The sequence below is a fragment of the Periplaneta americana genome, chromosome 9 (assembly GCF_040183065.1).
Source record: "Periplaneta americana isolate PAMFEO1 chromosome 9, P.americana_PAMFEO1_priV1, whole genome shotgun sequence".
In the NCBI taxonomy this organism is placed as follows: Eukaryota; Metazoa; Arthropoda; class Insecta; order Blattodea; family Blattidae; genus Periplaneta; species Periplaneta americana.
Window position 1 is genome coordinate 74216544 of NC_091125.1, and position 19905 is coordinate 74236448.

Sequence of the window (19905 nt, forward strand, 5' to 3'; positions counted from 1 at the left end):
TTAATTATCTGAGAAAGATTGTCACTGGTAACTGATAATATAGAAATCACCAGTCTTTAGATTCTTATAGGAATATTCCTGTTGAATACTAGTACAGGGTTGGGCAGATAAAACCGGCCCCATCTCATGTCATATGATTTGGAAATTAAATTATGTAGGGTATTGATTTCTTTTCTTTCTTTTTTCTTGAAAATGTAATTATGTTGGCTATACTATATCTTCCGCGTGTTTTGTGTCATTGTTGTTGCGCCATTTTTGCTTATAACCTCTTCTGGTTGCTGTTTAAAAGTCAGACGTTCTAAACACATGTAAAGAGTTGTTCTTTAAATAAGCATGACTTATTCAATACCAGAGCGAATATTCATTGTGAAGGCGTACGTACAGTCCAGCTCTATTAAGGAAACACAACAATTATTCAGAGACAAATATCCGCTTCGCTCAGTACCAGCGAAAAGCAGCATTCAAGATTTGGTGCGAAAATGGCATATGACTTGATCCATCAAAAATGTAACAAGGAACAGAACTCCTTCTGTCCGGACTCCTCAATTTACGGCGCGAATTAATGAATTTATGACTAGGAGTCCTCGAAAGTCTACCACGAGATTGCCTCAACAGGTTCATGTGAGTAGGAGAACTTGCGGAATTGCATCCACAGTATCATCCATGAGGAATTGACACGTGTTTTCATGAACCTGTTAAAACGTGCACAGAAGTGTCTAGATGCAGATGGAGGGCACTTCCAACATTTATTATGAAGGTAAATGCATTTTATTTTCATTCCATTTGAAGTTTGTTTCAAATCATTAGTACCTATCAATGTCATAACATGGGCCGGTTTTATCTGCCCAACTCTGTATAATCAACTAGATTAGTATTTTGAGAAACAGAATCATTTATGAACTGGTGAAATCGACAAATATTACTAGTCTGTGAACTGGTACTACTACTTTACCCTAGTAGTTTCTAGAAACACAGACTTGTAAAATAAACTAATATTACTACTGTACAGACTAGTATTACTAGTCCATGAGTTTTGAGAAACAGGCCCCTGGCCATGATTGCCTCAGTAAACACCTCCATTGTATTGGAGTACTGAATTCACGTAAATGTTTATTGTGCACCAGAGAAGAGGACATGGAGATGGATCACCTGGCTAATTGTGAAACTCTTAGGACATTTGTGGACCTTCCATCAAAATATTGGGAAGCAAGAAGGATGATGACTTCATTGTTAAATCCAGAGCTTTAGATACATACACATATTTTAGAATTAATACAGTGTTATTTTCTGTCTGCTTATGTACATTGACATACTACATTACCAACATGACAAAAGTATCATTGAATTGCATTTTGATATGTGTAAATTTTTTTTCCAATCCTTTCTATAAAATACAGTTGAGAATGTGAAAAACACGCAGTTATTAAGTTAATGTCTGCAACTTTGAGCAACTGTCCTTGAGCTTCATTTTAATATGGCCATTACATATGCTAGTCGCACTCAAATTGTAATTGTTTAAAATCGAAAGGCATATTAGTGGGTATCATAATATTACGTGGAATAAAAACATCTTCTCCTTTCGTTTTGTCAATTAATATTGTCATTTCTGTTACGTTTTGCATGAGTTTTTTCACATCAATTCTTCTTCCATTGCTTAATTTTGGTGAGTCAGTATTTCGCAATAGTACTATTGGTGATACAATATTAAGTATTAAATTATGCCATTGCAATTCTTGTGGGTTCAAAGAATTCAAGAATTCAGTTTGATAAAACACAGACTGCTCACTATATACAACTGCATAACACACTCCTGGACTGTGTAAAGATACTTATTGCATGAATTGTCTAGATTTTGGCCTTTATGATGTATCAACAATGTTATTAATTTCGTGTTATAATTTTCATGGCCTCCTGAAAGTCGATGTTGAATACAACAGACAATAATAAAGAACAATTGACTATAGAAGATTGCATTTTAATATTATATATGAATGTTTGATTGTATTTATTTTTATTTATTTATTTTTTCATTAATTTAACGTCCATTTGCACAATTTTAATGTAGCCTATGTTTTTCTCCTGGTTATGAAGGTTAAATGTGCAAACTTTGGCACATATCAGTCAAAGCATGTAGATTTCTATAGAGGACATCCATTCACTTGTATATATTAAGACTAGCTGAAAGCACCCGACGTTGCCTAGGTTGTCCTTTTTGGTTCTTTTTTTTTCCACTAAACTGGTTATTACACTTTTCGGAAATCTCAGAAACTCAACTATAGACAACCAAAACGAATTGTCTTTAATAAGCTTTCCTCATCCATCAAGATGAATCTTTACATAGTGTCACTTACATGAATTAATGAACTTTTTAGCCGAATGCCTGAAAGGATTAACTCAATTTAAAACAACTGCAGATCAGGCAACGAAAGAAAACATTTCATCACATGCCTTACTTTCAAAAGTTTTTTAATTTGTGTGTGTATATGCGTTGCCCGGGTTGTCCTTTTTGCTTCTTTTTTTAATTAACCTGGTTGTTAGACTTTTCGGAAATCTCAGAAACTCAACTGTAGACAACAAAAACGAATTGTCTTTAATAAACTTTCCTCGTCCATAAAGATGAATCTTTATATAGCGTCACTTACATGAATTAATGAACTTCTTAGCCAAATGCCTAAAAGGATTAACTCAATTTAAAACAACTCTAACGAAAGAAAACATTTCATCACGTGCTGTACTTTCAAATGTGTTTTAATTTGTGTATATATATATATATATTTATACTGTATACATATGTATGTGTTTATTTATTCTGGTGTAGTTAAGGCCAACAGGCCTTCTCTTCCACATAACCAGATATACAAATAAAATAATAAAAAAATCAAACTATAAATAAAGTAAAACCAAACGAACATATATATATATATATATATATATATATATATATATATATATATATATATATACGAGGTCTGTCTAAAAAGTATCCGACCTTTAGCCAGAAAAAATATTTCAAATACCTGACGGGGTTGGGACCCTAATCCCCTTCAAAGTAGGCCCCTTGTGCTTGCACACACTTAGCCCACCGATCCTTCCACTGCCGGAAACACCTCTGGAAGTCTTCTTTTGGAATGGTGTTCAGCTCCGTTGTCGCATTCCGCATTATCTCTTCTCTACTCTCAAAATGGGATCCTTTCAGTGGTGTCTTCAATTTTGGAAACAACCAGAAGTCGCAAGGAGCCAGGTCTGGAGAGTAGGGAGGTTGGTGAACGGTTGTAATTCCATGTTTGGCCAAGAAAGTTTGTATCAATTGGGATGAATGTGCGGGGGCGTTGTCGTGATGCAAGTGCCAGTTGTTCGCCGTCCACATGTCTGGTCTTTTGCGCCGAACTGCATCACGGAGTCGCCGGAGAACATCGTGATAGTACTCCTTTGTCACCATTTGTCCTTCCGGTGCGTATTCGTGATGCACAATTCCACGGACATCAAAGAAAACAGTCAGCATCACCTTGATTTTGCTTCGCACCTGCCGCGCTTTCTTCGGCCTTGGAGACTCGGGATGCTTCCATTGCGACGACTGTCTTTTTGTTCCTGGGTCGTACCCGTACACCCATGACTCATCTCCAGTTATCACGGTGTTCAGAAACCCAGGATCAGTGTTGGCGGTGTCCAGAAGGTCCTGTGCAATGTCACGACGGAGGTCCTTTTGTTCCGGGGACAACAACTTGGGCAAGAATTTCGCAGCCACTCGGTTCATGTTCAAATCATCACGCAAAATTGCATGTGCAGAATCTTTACTCACTCCAACCTCTTCGGCAATCTCCCGCACGGTCAAACGACGATCTGCCATCACCAGATTTCGCACCCTCTCAACAACAGCTGCACTCCGAGCAGTTTGGGGCCTGCCACAACGCTGCTCACTCTCCGCTGATGTGCGGCCATCTTTGAATCGGTTGAACCACTCCTTAATTTGTGTTACACCCATCGCATCTTCCCCAAACACCTGCTGAATCTTACGAATTGTTTGACTTTGAGAATCACCAAGCTTTTGACAAAATTTGATGCAGTATCTTTGCTCAATTCGTTCAGTCATCTTGCGAGAAAACTAAATCCGACAAACACCTAGAACAGCACCTTACTTGGCGACCACCAGCCAGTGACTGGCAAAAGCGAATGTGGTGAAAAAATTCAAGCATGCGCATTACAGTTCCTCCTTCCACCATGCACAGTGGCGCCGCCTTGGAATCACAACTTTACGCGGGAAAAATTAAGGTCGGATACTTTTTAGACAGGCCTCGTATATATATATATATATATATATATATATAAAGGCTACAGTCACACAAACTTTAAATGAATTAGCATTGTCTTGAAGTTTAGCAGAACAAAAACACACCTCTCCGTCTCTATAGGCCCACTTAGCATTGTATCAGTGTTCTACAGGTCTTACATTTTATCTCTGCTGGTCAGTGACTGTTAAATTTCAGGTGGCTATCTTAGTCATGGGAGTCAATGTATCAAAAATCATTACAACCTTTCTGTCGTCTCCTTTCCTCCTTCGCAAATGTGATGTTGCACAGAGGCAGAGATAAAATAATTATAAGATCTGTACATTGATTCTGAAGCTGTGCATTTCACGTAATTTCATGTCTGGTGTGTGCTTTCGCTTGAATTTCAGAGACAGCTGACGATAAACACGGAATTCCCTTGTTCCCAGTCTGGACCCGTTGAGGCGTCATTGTGAATCAAAATTTGTCTCTCTGTCGGTCGAACCAAAGAATCAATATATACGTAGATATATAATTTAATTTATATTGGAAGATTTTTTACCCATTGACCACTGTACGCCTAGTTCTTTTAATATTACTTGAGAAACTACTGTATATCTCACAAATTCAGAACATATTGTATTAATTCTTATTTTATACACAGAATACAGATACAATATAAACTCGCAATAAGTCCTTTTTCAACATAAAGACTAATATTCTGAGAGACGTATACCGGTTGTTTAGAAAGTAAGAGATTGTTATTTCCACAACGCATAACATACTACATTGGCAACGTGATTATACAGTTCAAATTTCGCAATAACACATTTTCGGACATGAACAACAATATTTTGAAAGACGTAGGTATATTTTAAAATTAATACAGTGTTATTTTCAGTTTTTACATTCACATACTACATTAGCAATATGACAAAAGTAATTATCGAATTGCTTTTTGATGTATGTAAAATTTTTTTCCCCTACTTCTTTGTATAAAATATAGTTGAGAATGTGAAAAATACGGAGTTTGTAAGTTAATGTCTGCAACTTTGAGTGACTGTCTTTGAGCTTAATTTTAATATGGCCATTACAAATGCTAGTCGCAATGAAATTGTTGTTACTTAAAATCGAAAGGCATGTTAGTGGGTATCACAGGAATGAGTGGGATAAAAACATCTTCTTTCGTTTTGCCAGTTAATATTGTTACTTCTATTACTACGTTTTGAATGAGTTTTTCCCACCAATTCTTATTCCATTGAATAATTTTGGTGAGTAGATTTTTCTCAATAGTACTGTTGGTAATTCAATATTAAGTAGGCCCTATTAACTTATATGTGGTAGCAATCCTTGTGGTTTCAAAGAATTCAAGAATTCAGCTAAATAAAATACAGCCTGCTCACTATCTACAACTGCATCGGGAAATTCATAATACAGTCCTGGACTACATGAATTATCTAGTTTTAGCTTTCATGATGTGTATCAACAATGTTATTTATTTTCGTGTTATAATTTCCATAGCCTCGTGAATGTCGATGTTGAATACAACAGACAATAATAAAAAACAATTGACTATAGAAGATTGCATTTTAATATTATACAGGAATATTTGATCGTATTTATTTCTATTTTTTTATATTTTTTTATTAATTTAACGTCCATTTGCACAATTTTAATGTAGCTTGTGTTTTTTTCCTGGTTATGAAGGTTAAATGTGCAAACTTTGGCACATATCGGTCAAAGCATTTAGATTTTTATAGAGAACATAGAGTAGGCCTACATACATACCCACATTCACTTTTATATATATATACTAGCTGAAAGCACCTGGCGTTGCCCGGGTTTTCCTTTCTGCTTCTATTTTTAATTGAACTGGTTATTGTATTTTCGGAAATCTCGGAAACCTAACTATACACAACCAAAACGAATTGTCTTTACTAAGCTTTCCTCGCTCATAAAGATGAATCTTTACTTAACGTCATTTACATGAATTTATGAACTCCTTAGCCAAATGCCTGCCAGAGTTAACTCAATTTAAAACAGTTGTAAATCAGGCACCGAAAAGAAAACATTTCATGTGCCTCATGTTAAACTGTTGTTTTACATTTATTTATTTGTTTTTATTCATTTATTTATGTTTTTATTTATTTATTTATTTATTCTGGTGTAGTTAAGGCCATTAGGCCTTCTTTTCCACACTGCCAGAAATACAAATAAAGTAATAGAAAAATCAAACTATAAACAAAGTAAAACCCAACGAAAATATAATTCCTTCTCGTCTTTCTGATTAGTTTCAGCATCCAATCAATATATACATATATAATATTTAATTTATATTGGAAGATTTTTTTACCTTTTGACTGCTGTACACCCACATATCATACCCAGTTTTTTTAATAAAACTTGAAACTATATCTCATAAATTCAGAACATATTATATTAATTCTAATTTTATACACAGAATGCAGATACAATATAAACTCGCAATAAGTCATATTTTAACGTAAAGACTAATATTCTGAGAAATGTATAGGCCTACCGCTATTTTAGAAATTAAGAGATATTTATTTCCACAATGCTTAACATACTAAATTTTCAACGTGATTATACGGATATAATTTCGCAGCAACACATTTTCGGACATGAACAACAATATTTTGAGAATTAATACAATGTTATTTTCAGTGGGATTATGTACATTCACATACTATATTAGCAACATGACAAAAGTATGATTGAATTGCTTATTGATATGTGTAAAATCTTTTTTTTTTTTTTTTTTTCTTTTCACTTCCTTGTATAAAATATAGTTGAGGATATGAAAAACACGCAGTTTTTAAGTTAATGTCTGCAACTTTGAGTGACTGCCCTTGAGCTTCATTTTAATATGGTCAATACAAATGTTAGTGGCATTGAAATTGCAGTTGCTTAAAATTGAATGAGTATCCTAGCAATACGTGGAATATAAACATCTCCTTTTATTTTTGCAGTTAATATTGCCAATTCTATTACGTTTCGTATGAGTTTTTCACACCAATTCTTATTCGGCATAATTTTGGTGGGTCAATATTTCGCAATAGTACTATTGGTTATTCAATATTAAGTAAACCTTGTAGTTTCAAAGAATTCTAGAATTCAGTTGTATAAAACAGTTTGCTCACTATCTACAAAACTGCATCGAGGAATTCATAATACGGTCCTGGACTGCGTAAAGATACTTATTGCATGAATTATCTAGTTTTAGCCTTCATGATCTGTAACAACATTGTAATTTAATTTCGTGTTAAAATTTCCATGGCCTCGTGAAAGTCGATGTTGAATACAACGGACAATAATAAAAAACAGTTGACTATAGAAGATTGCATTTTAGTATTACACATGAATGTTTGACCGTATTTATTTTTATTTTTTATATTTTTAATTAGTTTAATTTCCATTTGCACAATTTTAATGTAGCCTATGTTCTTTTCCTAGTTATGAAGGTTAAATGTGCAAACTTTGGTACATATCGGTCAAAGCGTGTAGATTTGTATAGAGAACATACACACATACATACATACCCACATTCAATTTTATATATTAAGAGATATATATATATATATATATATATATATATTATTGTTATTATTATTATTATTGTTATTATTATTATTATTATTATTATTATTATTATTATTATTATTATTATTATTATTATTATTATTATTATTGCAAAATTATCATATAATGCCCAATAATATAACTGTATAATTTTGTGGGGTTCTCATTCTTTTAATATCTGTTCTGACTTTTTCTTTCTAGAGTTGGAGAAGAAGTACAGAGGCTTAGTGTGATTCACTCATTGCCATTCTTACTCTCTGAGGACGAGCCACAATGTATGCACAGGGTCGTGCCAAAAGTGCAGCAGGTGTGTAGAAAGTAGTCCTTACTTTCTATCATAATTTGATTTAAATGAAGAAATTACATCTATAATGAAGTGTTTTGGATTTAAAGCTATAATGAAAGTAGCCGTAATTAACGTTAGTGAAAATAAAGTACCGGTAACAAATTTGACGAAGTCGGAAAATCTCGTGTTCATGAAATTCTAAAAATGAAGCATTAAATAAGAAATTAATGTGGAAATACTTTATTGTCCATTATCAGTGGATACATGGAATATGTGTCTGGATTGTTTCTTGTATAAACCTGTAAGTTGTGAAAACCTATCTGTTATGGAATCCCAAATTCTAGTCCAATGGAATTAACATTATAAATGTGTTTTATCTTAGTAATTAGGACTATAATTGTATTTGTAATAGAGTGATTTCATGAAAATGTCATACCGAGGTGAATTTTATAATACAGAGTAAGTCAGGAGGAAAGATATGGTACATGGTTTGAGGGGTGATAATATTGGTGATTCCGAATAGAAAAGTTTATATGAACATATGTCCTGTTCTTAACGGTTTCAGAGAAAACTAATGGAAACAATGGGGAACATGAAAAGTCCAGGTGATAGTAAATTAAAACATTGTTACCTTATGTTCTGTTTAATTGTGTATTTTTCTTTACAGAACATGTTCGAAAGTCCACCGTCTACTTCAATGCACTTTGCAGTTCTTGTAGACAGCTGTTGTTTTGCTGATCTGAGCTGTTTCGGACATTCCTTTATTTAAGCAGAAGCATGTAAAATGCGAGCGAGAAGTTACCACTTTGTGCTTGTGGACTTCGCTCTTAAGCCAACTCCACACACAGTAATCCAATGTAGTAATGTTTGGTGACCTTGGTGGCCAAGAAATAATTCCACCACGACCGATCCAATGGCCAGGATACGTTTCATTGATCCTACTACAACCTAATGTCCGCATATGAGTGGTGATAAAAGAATGATACTGACACCCATGATTTTCAAACAGCTGTACCAGATTCTGTTAGAAACAGGACATATGTTCATAGAAACTTTTTTGTTCAGAATCACCAATATTATCACCCCTCACACCATGTACCTTTCCTCCTGACTCACTCTGTATAAATGTGGAAATATTTTTGTTGAAATATGTTTCTTTATAGTTTAAGTTGCCTTATTCAATTAAACAATGTTTCAAATACTCTTTGTTTTAGACTATAACTTGCTGCAGACCTTATCATATTCTAAACACTTAAAAAAAATCACGTAAGGAAATATATATTTCATGTCACTATTTGGACATGTAAATTTGCTTTATTTCAAGCCCTCTTTTTTTTTTGTATACCAGCCATTTTTTTTATCTTTCCTTGAAGTAAATAAGAAAATAATTGGAATATCCTAAGATTCTAAATAACTTAAAAACACTATAATTATTTGTACTGCAAGTTACAGTCAGACATATTGCTGCCAAAACGTACTGTGAATGTCAGTCAGTCACATGTGGCATTGTGCAATAGTAATGTAGTGGTAGTAGTAGTGGCAGCAGAAGCAGCAATAGTAGTAGTAGTAATCGTTATAATAATAATAATAATAATAATAATAATAATAATAATAATAATAATAATAATAACAACATATATATATTTCAGGTTTTACCAAATGCAAGTGCAGAATTTCATCTGGCTGCCAGTTCTACTTTCCTTACGATCCTGGAGAAGAAACTAGTTCACCCACGCACTTTCACTCAAACTTTCCTTCAGAGCATTTTGTCATCCATAGATAGCAGAGATCCAGGTATTTATAATTCCATTTTACATTCTGCACATACTGATACCTATCTTTTAAATTGGCGACCTGTTGTGTGTATTTTTTTTTTATTTACGCTGTTGTCATAGAACTTCATCTTCTGAATTAGTAATCTGTGTCAAATTTATTCTAAAGATAGCAGCAGTCGAAATGACTATTCATTTCAGTCACTTCACTATGAAATTTAATGAAAAGAATGATCATTGCAAATGACAAAGGTTATGCAATGATACATGCATTTGAGTCCTAGTTAAAACTTAGACCAGAAGTAACACCTAAACATGGCCTTCTGCATAAATTTCTTTTTATAAAATTGAGCATTTCCGAAGGGCTTTTATGGATACAATTCATAGAATATTATAAAAAATCCATATACAGTATATATTTCTCAAACAGAAAAGCTGCCTGGCTGGCCAGGAGACCAGAAACTTTACACAAGAAATTAAAACGAACACAGACATGGTAATGCAGATAAAAATAAGTATAAAATGTTATTAATACTGATTATACATGTGTTATCAAGTATGTGAATGGGGTCCTTAAAAATCTTCATACAGCAATTTATAATGTCATCTGCAAAAGACCCATAATTCTGAAGTATCCTCTGGGGCTATTTAAATGCTGTACCTCAAGCTCTAAAGAGAAGACCTGTTACCTCCCATGACTACCATGCATTTACAAGTAGCCTATATGTACGTTATATTATCTCTCAGTTGAGGAATATATGGTCGATATAAGGACTCCTCTTCACTCACTTGCAATGCTTGCTGGTTATTCTATTCGAACCCTATTATGGAATCCAGGATCAATGCTTTTCTTTCTCTTCTTTTGATTACTATGATGTCTGGTTTCCTGTTTTTATAAGAAATCCATGGGAATAGTATTTACTACGACTTTATGCATATGACCCATGATGATTCAAAATCACCAGATATTTTGCATGGTCAATATACTGGATATTTGTTTGAGTTATGCTTTTTGACTGTAGATTAAAATATATGGAGAATGGTGAGAAGTTTACTCAGCTCATTGTGAATTTCACCATATTAAAATTTTAGCTTATATCATACAGCTGTGTTTAAAATAGCAAGAACTCACAAGTCCACTGCTTTAGATATGTGATGTGAGATTATTTAAAAACTAGGTATAGGTAACTTAACCCATTACCATCATGCGTGATTATATGATCATGGCACGCATGTGTTTATTTAAACTGTTGAAATAGTAATACTATGTTATGGATTTGAATTTTAGAAGTGTCTATTGGTTCAGAAGATATGTGGCAACGCTGTCATTGTGATAAGTTCATTGCTGGGACACAGTTAGAAGCTGTCTGCAGTGTTAGTTATCTGTTCGCCTTTATTGGCTGGAATATGATGGCAGTCTTTGTATAAGAATTGCTTTTATCGCATTGTTTGAAGATATTTATTAGGATATTTATGTTGGTAGTACTCTAGAATAATCATAGCTTCTGCTGCATTGCTAAGGATGTTTAGTCTTTCATTATGGTGCAAGTGTACTAATTATAAATGTGTCGTGTAATCCTTGATAAGCACTTGACATGCGGACCCCATCTTGAATATCTAGCTGCTAAATCCAATACACGTCTTAACAGGCTGGCCTCTGCATCACGACCAATGTGGGGACTAAACTCAAGTGTGTTAAGAATTATATATAGAGGAGCAGTGGAACCTTTAGTGCTATATTGCGCTTCAGCTTTTCGAAAATGCTTCAGTATGCATTGGGCTCAGAATAAATTAATACAAATCCAACGGGGTTTCGTTTTTTGCATCATAAAGCATATAGAACCATATCTACAGATGCAGAGTTAGTGATTGCAGGTATTGAGCCCTTATATTTGACTGGAACAGCTAAAGCAGAACTTACATTACTTCGAAAGAGGCACACATATGAGGATACATTTTTAAAGATGGAGGTTGAGAAACCGGCCCATTTCTTAGCATCTGGACACCCAGCTTATTTTCACGACTTCGTCAAATACACCAGTTGCATGAGCAACCACAATGTGCAGATCTTTACAGATGGATAAAAAATATCTGAAGAAGGTGCTATTGATCAGATCGGATGCGCTTTCGTTGTATATTGCAATGGCCAAGAAGTGTACACACAGAGGAACAAACTTTCACCTGAATGCTCCATTGTGCAAGCTGAATTATTAGCTATTAAGGAGGCACTGATATGGACTAAACTTAATAATTACAATTGTTGTATCTACAATGATTCACAAACAGCCCTCAAATCTATAGATAATAAGTTTAACTTAAATTCTCTGGCAGTGGAAATCAGAAGACATTTAATACCTTGCCACAAACACATTTGCTTCACATGGGTGCGAGGACACAGTGGAACAACAGGAAATGAAAGGACTGATGAATTGGCAAAAAGTGCTGCAGTTTCGAACTTCAATTTGAGCTCTAGTCTGTGCCCTTATTCATATGTGAAAAGAAAAATAAATGAGCACATAATGAATAGGTGGAACAATCAGTGGCTATGCAGTACAAAGGGTTCAGTTATAAGAGAAATCTTTTTTTCTAGCGTTGACACCCGCTTAAAGAGCAACAAAATTATACCAGATTTTATACTAACGCAATTTTTATCGGGTCGTAGTTAATTTGGGTCTTATCTAGAATGATTTAAATTACATAAGGACAATGGCTATTTATGTATCTGTGAGGAACAGCAAACTGTGGATCACCTTTTGGTTCATTGTCCAGTATTCGAAAACAGAAGATTTATTTTGGTCGGACATTTACATTTTTGTAATGTAATATATGACAAACCATTATTCAATGTGTTCAGAAAAACGTGCTATTATAAACAGTTTTGTAATTTTATATGTAATATATTTAAGAACTTGTAATTAATTCAAATTATTAATGTAGTAGATGTAAGTGTTAATTTTAAGTAGCAAGACTGGGTTACCCACGTCAAATGAATTGTCATTATAATAATATAAACTCAGGCTATAACTATAACCCAAATGTACTTTCGGGTAAAATAGGGTTCAAGAAATTGTATATTCAAATAAAATAAAATAAATGTGTCATCATATGAACATGCTAGGCATTGATGATGTCACTACATAGTTCATTATATGAGGCGTAGTACATCTGCATCTTTGTAGCGCGCGCGCACACACACACACACACACACACACACACACACACACACAGATATATTAGTTTTCATCGATCCATTTATTGTACATGAACCTGTGCGTCATGATAATTCATAAAATTAATTTCAGGCATTTCATATAATGAATGGATACTGTATCTCTGTAATTTGTAACAACGATTGTATGAGCAGTAAGAAACGGTTACCAGTATATAAATATGCGTGTAAATATATATATATATATATATATATATATATATATGTGTATGTTGAATTAGTTTCGATATTCTATTCGTTTTTTTTAGTAGGGGATTAACACTGAAAGAACCCATCGATATTATTGAATCAGACGACACTCCAAATAATGTGGAAAACATATTTATTGAACCTCTTGCTGTGCACATTGATTCTGATGAAGATTCAGGCGATGATGGCAGTTGTCTTGTCGACAATCGAATGGGGTGTCAACTATCTAGTGGAGCCGAAATAGTTCTGTCTAATAACGAACATGTTGGGAGAATTGATTACGATTTACCTTCTTCCTCAGTGCCACCGCCTCTAAACATAAAAAAACTTAAGAGACAACATTAAGTGCAAGAGAAGATAGCCCCTCTTGATCCATCGTGTTTCGACAATAAGTTTTTATTTTTATTCTCTTCAGTCCTGAGATGCTGCAGACACTGGTATCATCGTAAATAAGCTTGCTAATTTGTAGATACTACGAAGATCTTTACAAATGTTTTCCTTAACGAAGTACACTAGTAACTCTTGAAGTTTAGTAGAGTTCTGCTATAGATCACGACTGTTGTAAAACACTATCAGTTCATTTTTAAGGTTCTCACTGTCGAAGTGTTCAGGGAAATAGTTCATTAGTGATGAAAATGCAACAGTAGGGAAGTCTGTAGAAAAACATTCAAATTTTGTAGCATTGAATAACTTTATAAAATACAGCTTTTTTAGGTATTCGAATCTCACTTGCATTTGTGTTGTCAGTGTACAACCATAGTATAGGTACTCATGATTATGTATACTGTGGTACAGACTCAGAAACAAAATTCAGGTGGTGTAAATTTTGTTTTTGAATCTGTACAACTGACGGAAATGTATCTGGATCTTGAGCTGTTAAGCTTATTCTCTTGATTTTAGGAGGAGTGTCTCAGTTTCATTAGCAGCTGATTTAAAATGTCACTCATATGCTGCAACACTGCTTGATTTCTTCAGAAATTCAATCATTTCACTTACACTGTTAGTGCAAAAATCAGTATCTCAAGTTTTCTTGTGGAGAATGTCGAAGTGAATACTGTACTTAGTTTTCGAAACCGAAAACCGAAAGCAAGAAATTTAATTCAGAAGTCTTCTAATAGACGAATAAATCCATTAGCTTCCTCAATGTCATATCATCCCACCAGTGGCAAGTGGTGGACAAAAATTTAGGTGAAACACTGCATATTTGGTATGATGTTGATTATTATTATTATTATTATTATTATTATTATTATTATTATTATTATTATAAAATATTTATTAAACACAATGTCTACAGATTAGTATGAGGTTTCGTCCTTTGCATAATGTGAGCTCAGCAAAGTTCTTAGTGTGCATTTGAATATGTGATGTGATAAACACTAGAGACCACAAATTCCCACATGCACAGTTGCTAGATATCTGGTGCAGATGCGGTGATGAAAACCATGTATTGCCCCTCTCGTGTAGAGGTGGCACAGATCATAATTGACTGCTTTTCATTCCTCGCTGATCAATCTGTCCTGTTTCTATATCTGTCCTTAATCCAGTGACTGGTTAAAGGATACTATGTCTAAGCTTTCTCGGGGACCATCTTTGATTGACGTTGCTTTCTTGTTCCAAGCTCTTATGAACTTGGAAGGCCACCTTTGCTGGTAGATGTTTCCTAATGGTGGCCCACGTGTTTGTTCCCAACACTTCGTGTGTTGTCTTTGTTATCTTGTCACTGCTGTAGAAGATCAGGTCAATGGTGCTGGTCCCGTTGTGTGCTATATACGTGGGATGTTCAGCTTTGTTGATAAGTTTGAAAGCCTTTTTCTTCCATCATTTCCAGGAGGGCTCCACTTTTCAGTCTGGTTTGTCTAGACAGCAGTTGAAGTTTTCTGCCAGAATGGTTGGGGTTATGCAGGATCTGTTAGCTCTAGCATCTTGACAATGCATTCCACTACTTCTTCAGCTGTTGTTTGAGGCCTGAGATATAGTCCAATTATCGTGATGTCTTCTAACTGAATTAGGACTGTGTCTTCAGTTTGACAGGTTTTCCTCAGTTGTCCTAGGAATGGCTTATGGAAGCATGAGATGCTGCCTGATGCTCTGCCTTGTTGGGAGGTTTTGCTAGTGCGTGTGTCGAGTAGTATCCATTGATCTGCAAAGGTTCAAGTAGTAGCGTTTCACAAAAAATTAGTATGTCTTGACTGTAAAATGTGTTATTCAGTATCATCCTCTTACTGATTTCATTCCTTCGACACTCCAGGTGATTATTTCTATTGTTTGGGTGCTCTCCTCCTTTCAGTTATGTGAAAAGGTAGGGGCAAAAAGAGATGCCTTGTGGCCAGAAGTCTTCTGTGTCTATCCTGTCTGCTTCATCTTCTGTTATTCCTATTTTAAAGGATCTCGATTGCCCGTGAGTGTTTAGTTTCTCACACACTTCGATAGTGATGCCTGTTTCCTTCATGTAATCTGTTATGTCAACTGCTGTTGTTGCTTCATCCAACCTGCCAATGAACATCCATTTGAGTTTAGTGGCAGGCTTCAGTCTGCCTGATGAAGTACCAATCCCTATCTTAGGAGCAGGGTATGTTTCCCATGTTGCTGCTCTTAACTGCGAGATTCTTGGCATATGTTCTCATTTGGGCTTGTTTGAATGAGCACCTATTCTGTGGCTGTATCCTTTCCCCTTGTCTCAATAGTATTTCTAGGTTGGTAGTTGTTTGGTTTCCATCCCCTTGCACGTACTTTTGTCCAGTTCACTTCTCTCTGGTGTTTTCCTCTTCTTCTTCGAGCTTATAGGGTAGTTTTCTCCCATATTCTTGTTGACCTTATTTTAATTGCTTCCATCTGGTCCAATTGGTTTTCGCATTAGTTTTTGGATAATTTTATCTTCAGTTACTTTACCCAGTTTGTTTGCTAGGAAATCCAATATGTATTCTAGTTTTATTTTTATGTCATTGAGATGTATGTTATCTTGCTTGATCTGCTGCATTCTTGTATCAACTCTTGTTGTGCCCTGGCCATTGTGTCACTATGGGAGCTGTCGGTATGTGTTGCCCACTGAAGGTTCAGGGTATCTTTGCGATGTGAGTGTATTCTTGTGCCACACTGAGAGACAGTGCGGGCTGTTTGATTATTATTAATATTGCAATATGAATATATTATATTATTTTATATTTTTTGACTATAAGAGTGTCCCAAATTGATGTATACACATTTTGAAACACTATTTCTCAGCAACGAGATGAGACAGAAATACCATTTTTGCGGTTTTGCATTCCTTAAGCCCGTACAGGTTCAAAATGGCCCCCTTCTGCCACAGAACACTCCCAACAACGATATACCAACTGAATTGTTGCAAATGGAATATCATTACAGGCATATTAAGTCTCTCAGTTCCTCCAGTGTTTGTGGTTTTGTAGCGTACATTGTGTCCTTTCGAGCTCCCCATAGGTAGAAGCCTGGGAGGGTTAAATTCAGAGATCGAGGCGGGAACTCCACAGCACTTCCTCTTCGTCTTATCCATCTCTGATTGAATGTGCAATCGAGAAAATTTCTCACATTGACATGAAAGTAAGCTGGAGCCCAGTCTTGTTGTAAGTAAAACCCATTTTTATTCTCAAAGAGCATAGGCGGAGTTATGGGGGGCACTGCCCTCCCAAACTTGTCTGAACTTTTTTTTTTGTCTGTTAACGTTAGAAAATATTGAATTCAAAAGACTTTTCTTCCTTTTGTTTATGATTAAGTTTCTGTGCTTACATTAATGAATTAATGTCTTCAGATCATATATTTGGACTATAATATTAATTGATTTTAAATTTATGAATGTATTGGAATTTATATACCTCATTTGAGGAATGGAAGCACTGTAATGTTTCTTTTGTAATAGCCTGTACTCATATGTTAGAAGTCTGTAGATGTTCAGGCCACCACTTGGAGAAAAATGAATAACATACCACAGAACAATGCAGAAAAAAAGAAAAGTCATCCCAGTATAATGTATAAACTTAAAGACGAGAGATTAAGTAAAATAATTAGAATTTACATTTCATATGATATCTTCAGGAAGGTAAGCTTCAGATAAAAAAGTTTCTGTTAGCACTCATACGTAATGTTATTGATGTATACATGTGTTTGTGTATAAGAATGAAAAATAGAGAGATTGTTTTAAGTTATACCCTATTATAATTTGTAGTAGACCTACAGTTCAAGCCCTATACAACTCGGTCCGAAACATCGCAGATATGGATGTAACACTGTAACAAATATGCCCCCTCGAAAATATCTTTAATAAATGATCATATTCCGATATACTGTACCATGGTCAAGCTATAACAGGACGAGAAGGTAAATAATGTCCCCCATAATCTTGTTATATCGAGATTCTATGGTTTTGCTTTGCCCCCCCACCCCTCCCAAGGAAACTGTTCTCTCTCCGCCTATGTCAAAGAGGTCATTAAGATGTGGAATCGTGGTTTCCAACATTTGCAGGCATTTCTCGCCTGTGACAGTCCCTTCGAAGAAATACGGCCCAATTATTCCTCTGGATGACAGACCACACCATACTGTTACTCCTGGAAGATTGACGGTCTTTTCTTGAAAGATGTGTGAGTTTTTGTTAGCCCAGTACACACAATTGTGCTGGTTCCTAGTACACACAATTGTGCCATTAAGTTTAAATGTGGCTTCATCTGACAAACAATTCAGTCTTGAAAATATCCCCTTTCATCACACATGTTCAAGAATCACTCACAAAATTCCAGTCATCTATCTGGGTCGTTCTCATTTAGTGCGTGGACAAGTCTCGGAATGTAAGGCTTCCATTTTTGAGCTCTCAAAATTCGATGAACACTGGATTTGCTGATACCAATCTCACGAGAACATTGCCTCATTGACTTCTTTGGGAATTGTGCAAAAGCCTGTATGACTGCATCAACACTCTCGTTATCGGTGTAACTTCTCTTTCTTCCGCACTATCCTGTCAACACATCTTGCACCGTTCCGTCGACTTGAAATTTGTCTCAGATTCTTGTGATAGTTAACCTTGTTGGTGGTTGTGTTCCAAATTCAACCCTCCAACGTCGTTGAAGCTCAACAACATTGTCCACTTTCCAATAACATTTCAGTATCTACTTACGTTCATCAAACGATAATTGCACCGCCATGTTTACTTATAAACAGATGAACATGTTTCCATGCTTTCCACTGCTTTCTGAATTATAAACTGCAAAAATCGTATTTCTATTTCATTTCATTACTGTGAAATAGTATTTCAAAGAATGTATACATCAATTTGGGACACTCCATATTAATATTATTATTGTTATAAATTTATTATTAATATTATCATCATCATCATCATCATCATTATTTGTTAGAGCATGTGATGGGTAAACAGAGCAATTAATAATATCTGTGCACTTGTATTGAGAGACATTTGGTTGGTACATCATGACCGTTTTTACCACTACAGTGATGAAATATTAAATAATTGACTCACCATTTACAGCTGGACATCACAGGTTGTTAGAAGTTTGGGGAAGGAGTAATAATCAATATTCCCTGAAAGTTAAGTTCCACCCTTTTTTTTTGTGATGCAAACTTGGTGACCTTAAAAACTCTGGTTCTGTGTCTATTATCTTCTAACATCTAACCAATCACATTTTGTATTATTAGATTGAAAATGTCTAATGAACGTTTTTGATGTTTGGGTTAAGTTTGGAACGTCCGGCATTTTTCAGTAAAATTCTACCATGAAAATAGTGTTTGTAAAAGATCTTTTACAATACAAAATGACACACAATAATTGTTTCCTATCAGAAATAAAACTCGTGTAATAAAAAAAAATACAATAACTCTAACTACTAATTTTTTTCATTAAGAAAAAAGCCATTGCAAATGGAGCTACACTTTGATGAAAACTATTGTCGTGCACCAGTCTCCGTTGACGTCCCTCTTCTTGCTGTAGTTCCAGGTGTAGAGAGGGGAAACGGGAGTGGCGGGACAAGGTGGGCCAAAGCTTGTGGGGGGGGGTGATGAAGGAACGATGTTAGGCAATTGCTATGCACCGGTCTCCGTTGACGTCCCCTGCTTGCTGTGGTCACAAATGTAGAGAGGGAAAACGGGAGTGACGGGACAAGGTAGGCCCAAGTGTTTATTGGGGTGATGTTGCGACGATGTTGAAAGGGAAAAAAACTCTGGTTATGGATACAGATAGTTCAATAATTAATTCCTCCCCTGGGTCGTGAGTAGGGGAAATGGGAGTGTCGTTTGAGAAAATCTCGAATATTGAAATATTTGTTCCTATGACTCTGATTGAGGCTGTTTGAAGGTGTGACAAAGCTAGGACGGAAGATATAAGAAGTGAGGGATGATTTAACTGTTTATTGTGCCGTTTTACAATAGCTCAGATTGTTAAGGGGGGATGAGGCGGGAGTGCCTTGGGAGAAACGAGACGAATGCAGAAGTGAGTGTGTGGGAAAGAAAAAAAGAAGGGTTAGACGAGTTTAACGAAAGAGAAAAAAAGAGGGGGAAATGGGAGTGCCTGGAAAGAGGTGAAACGAAGCTTGCTCGAAA

At 35.3% G+C, this 19905-nt stretch overlaps 1 protein-coding gene across 4 annotated transcripts in view; it reads left to right on the top strand.

Moving 5' to 3' along the window:
• LOC138706106 (serine/threonine-protein phosphatase 4 regulatory subunit 4-like) overlaps positions 1-19905 on the top strand; it is a 150371-nt gene that overhangs the window by 17722 nt on the left and 112744 nt on the right. For all 4 annotated transcript variants that reach the window (XM_069835074.1, XM_069835072.1, XM_069835075.1 and 1 more), the window contains exons 2-3: positions 8067-8172; positions 9801-9945. In XM_069835074.1, coding sequence (XP_069691175.1) covers positions 8067-8172; positions 9801-9945 — 251 coding nt within the window. The remainder of the gene's footprint in view (positions 1-8066; positions 8173-9800; positions 9946-19905) is intronic.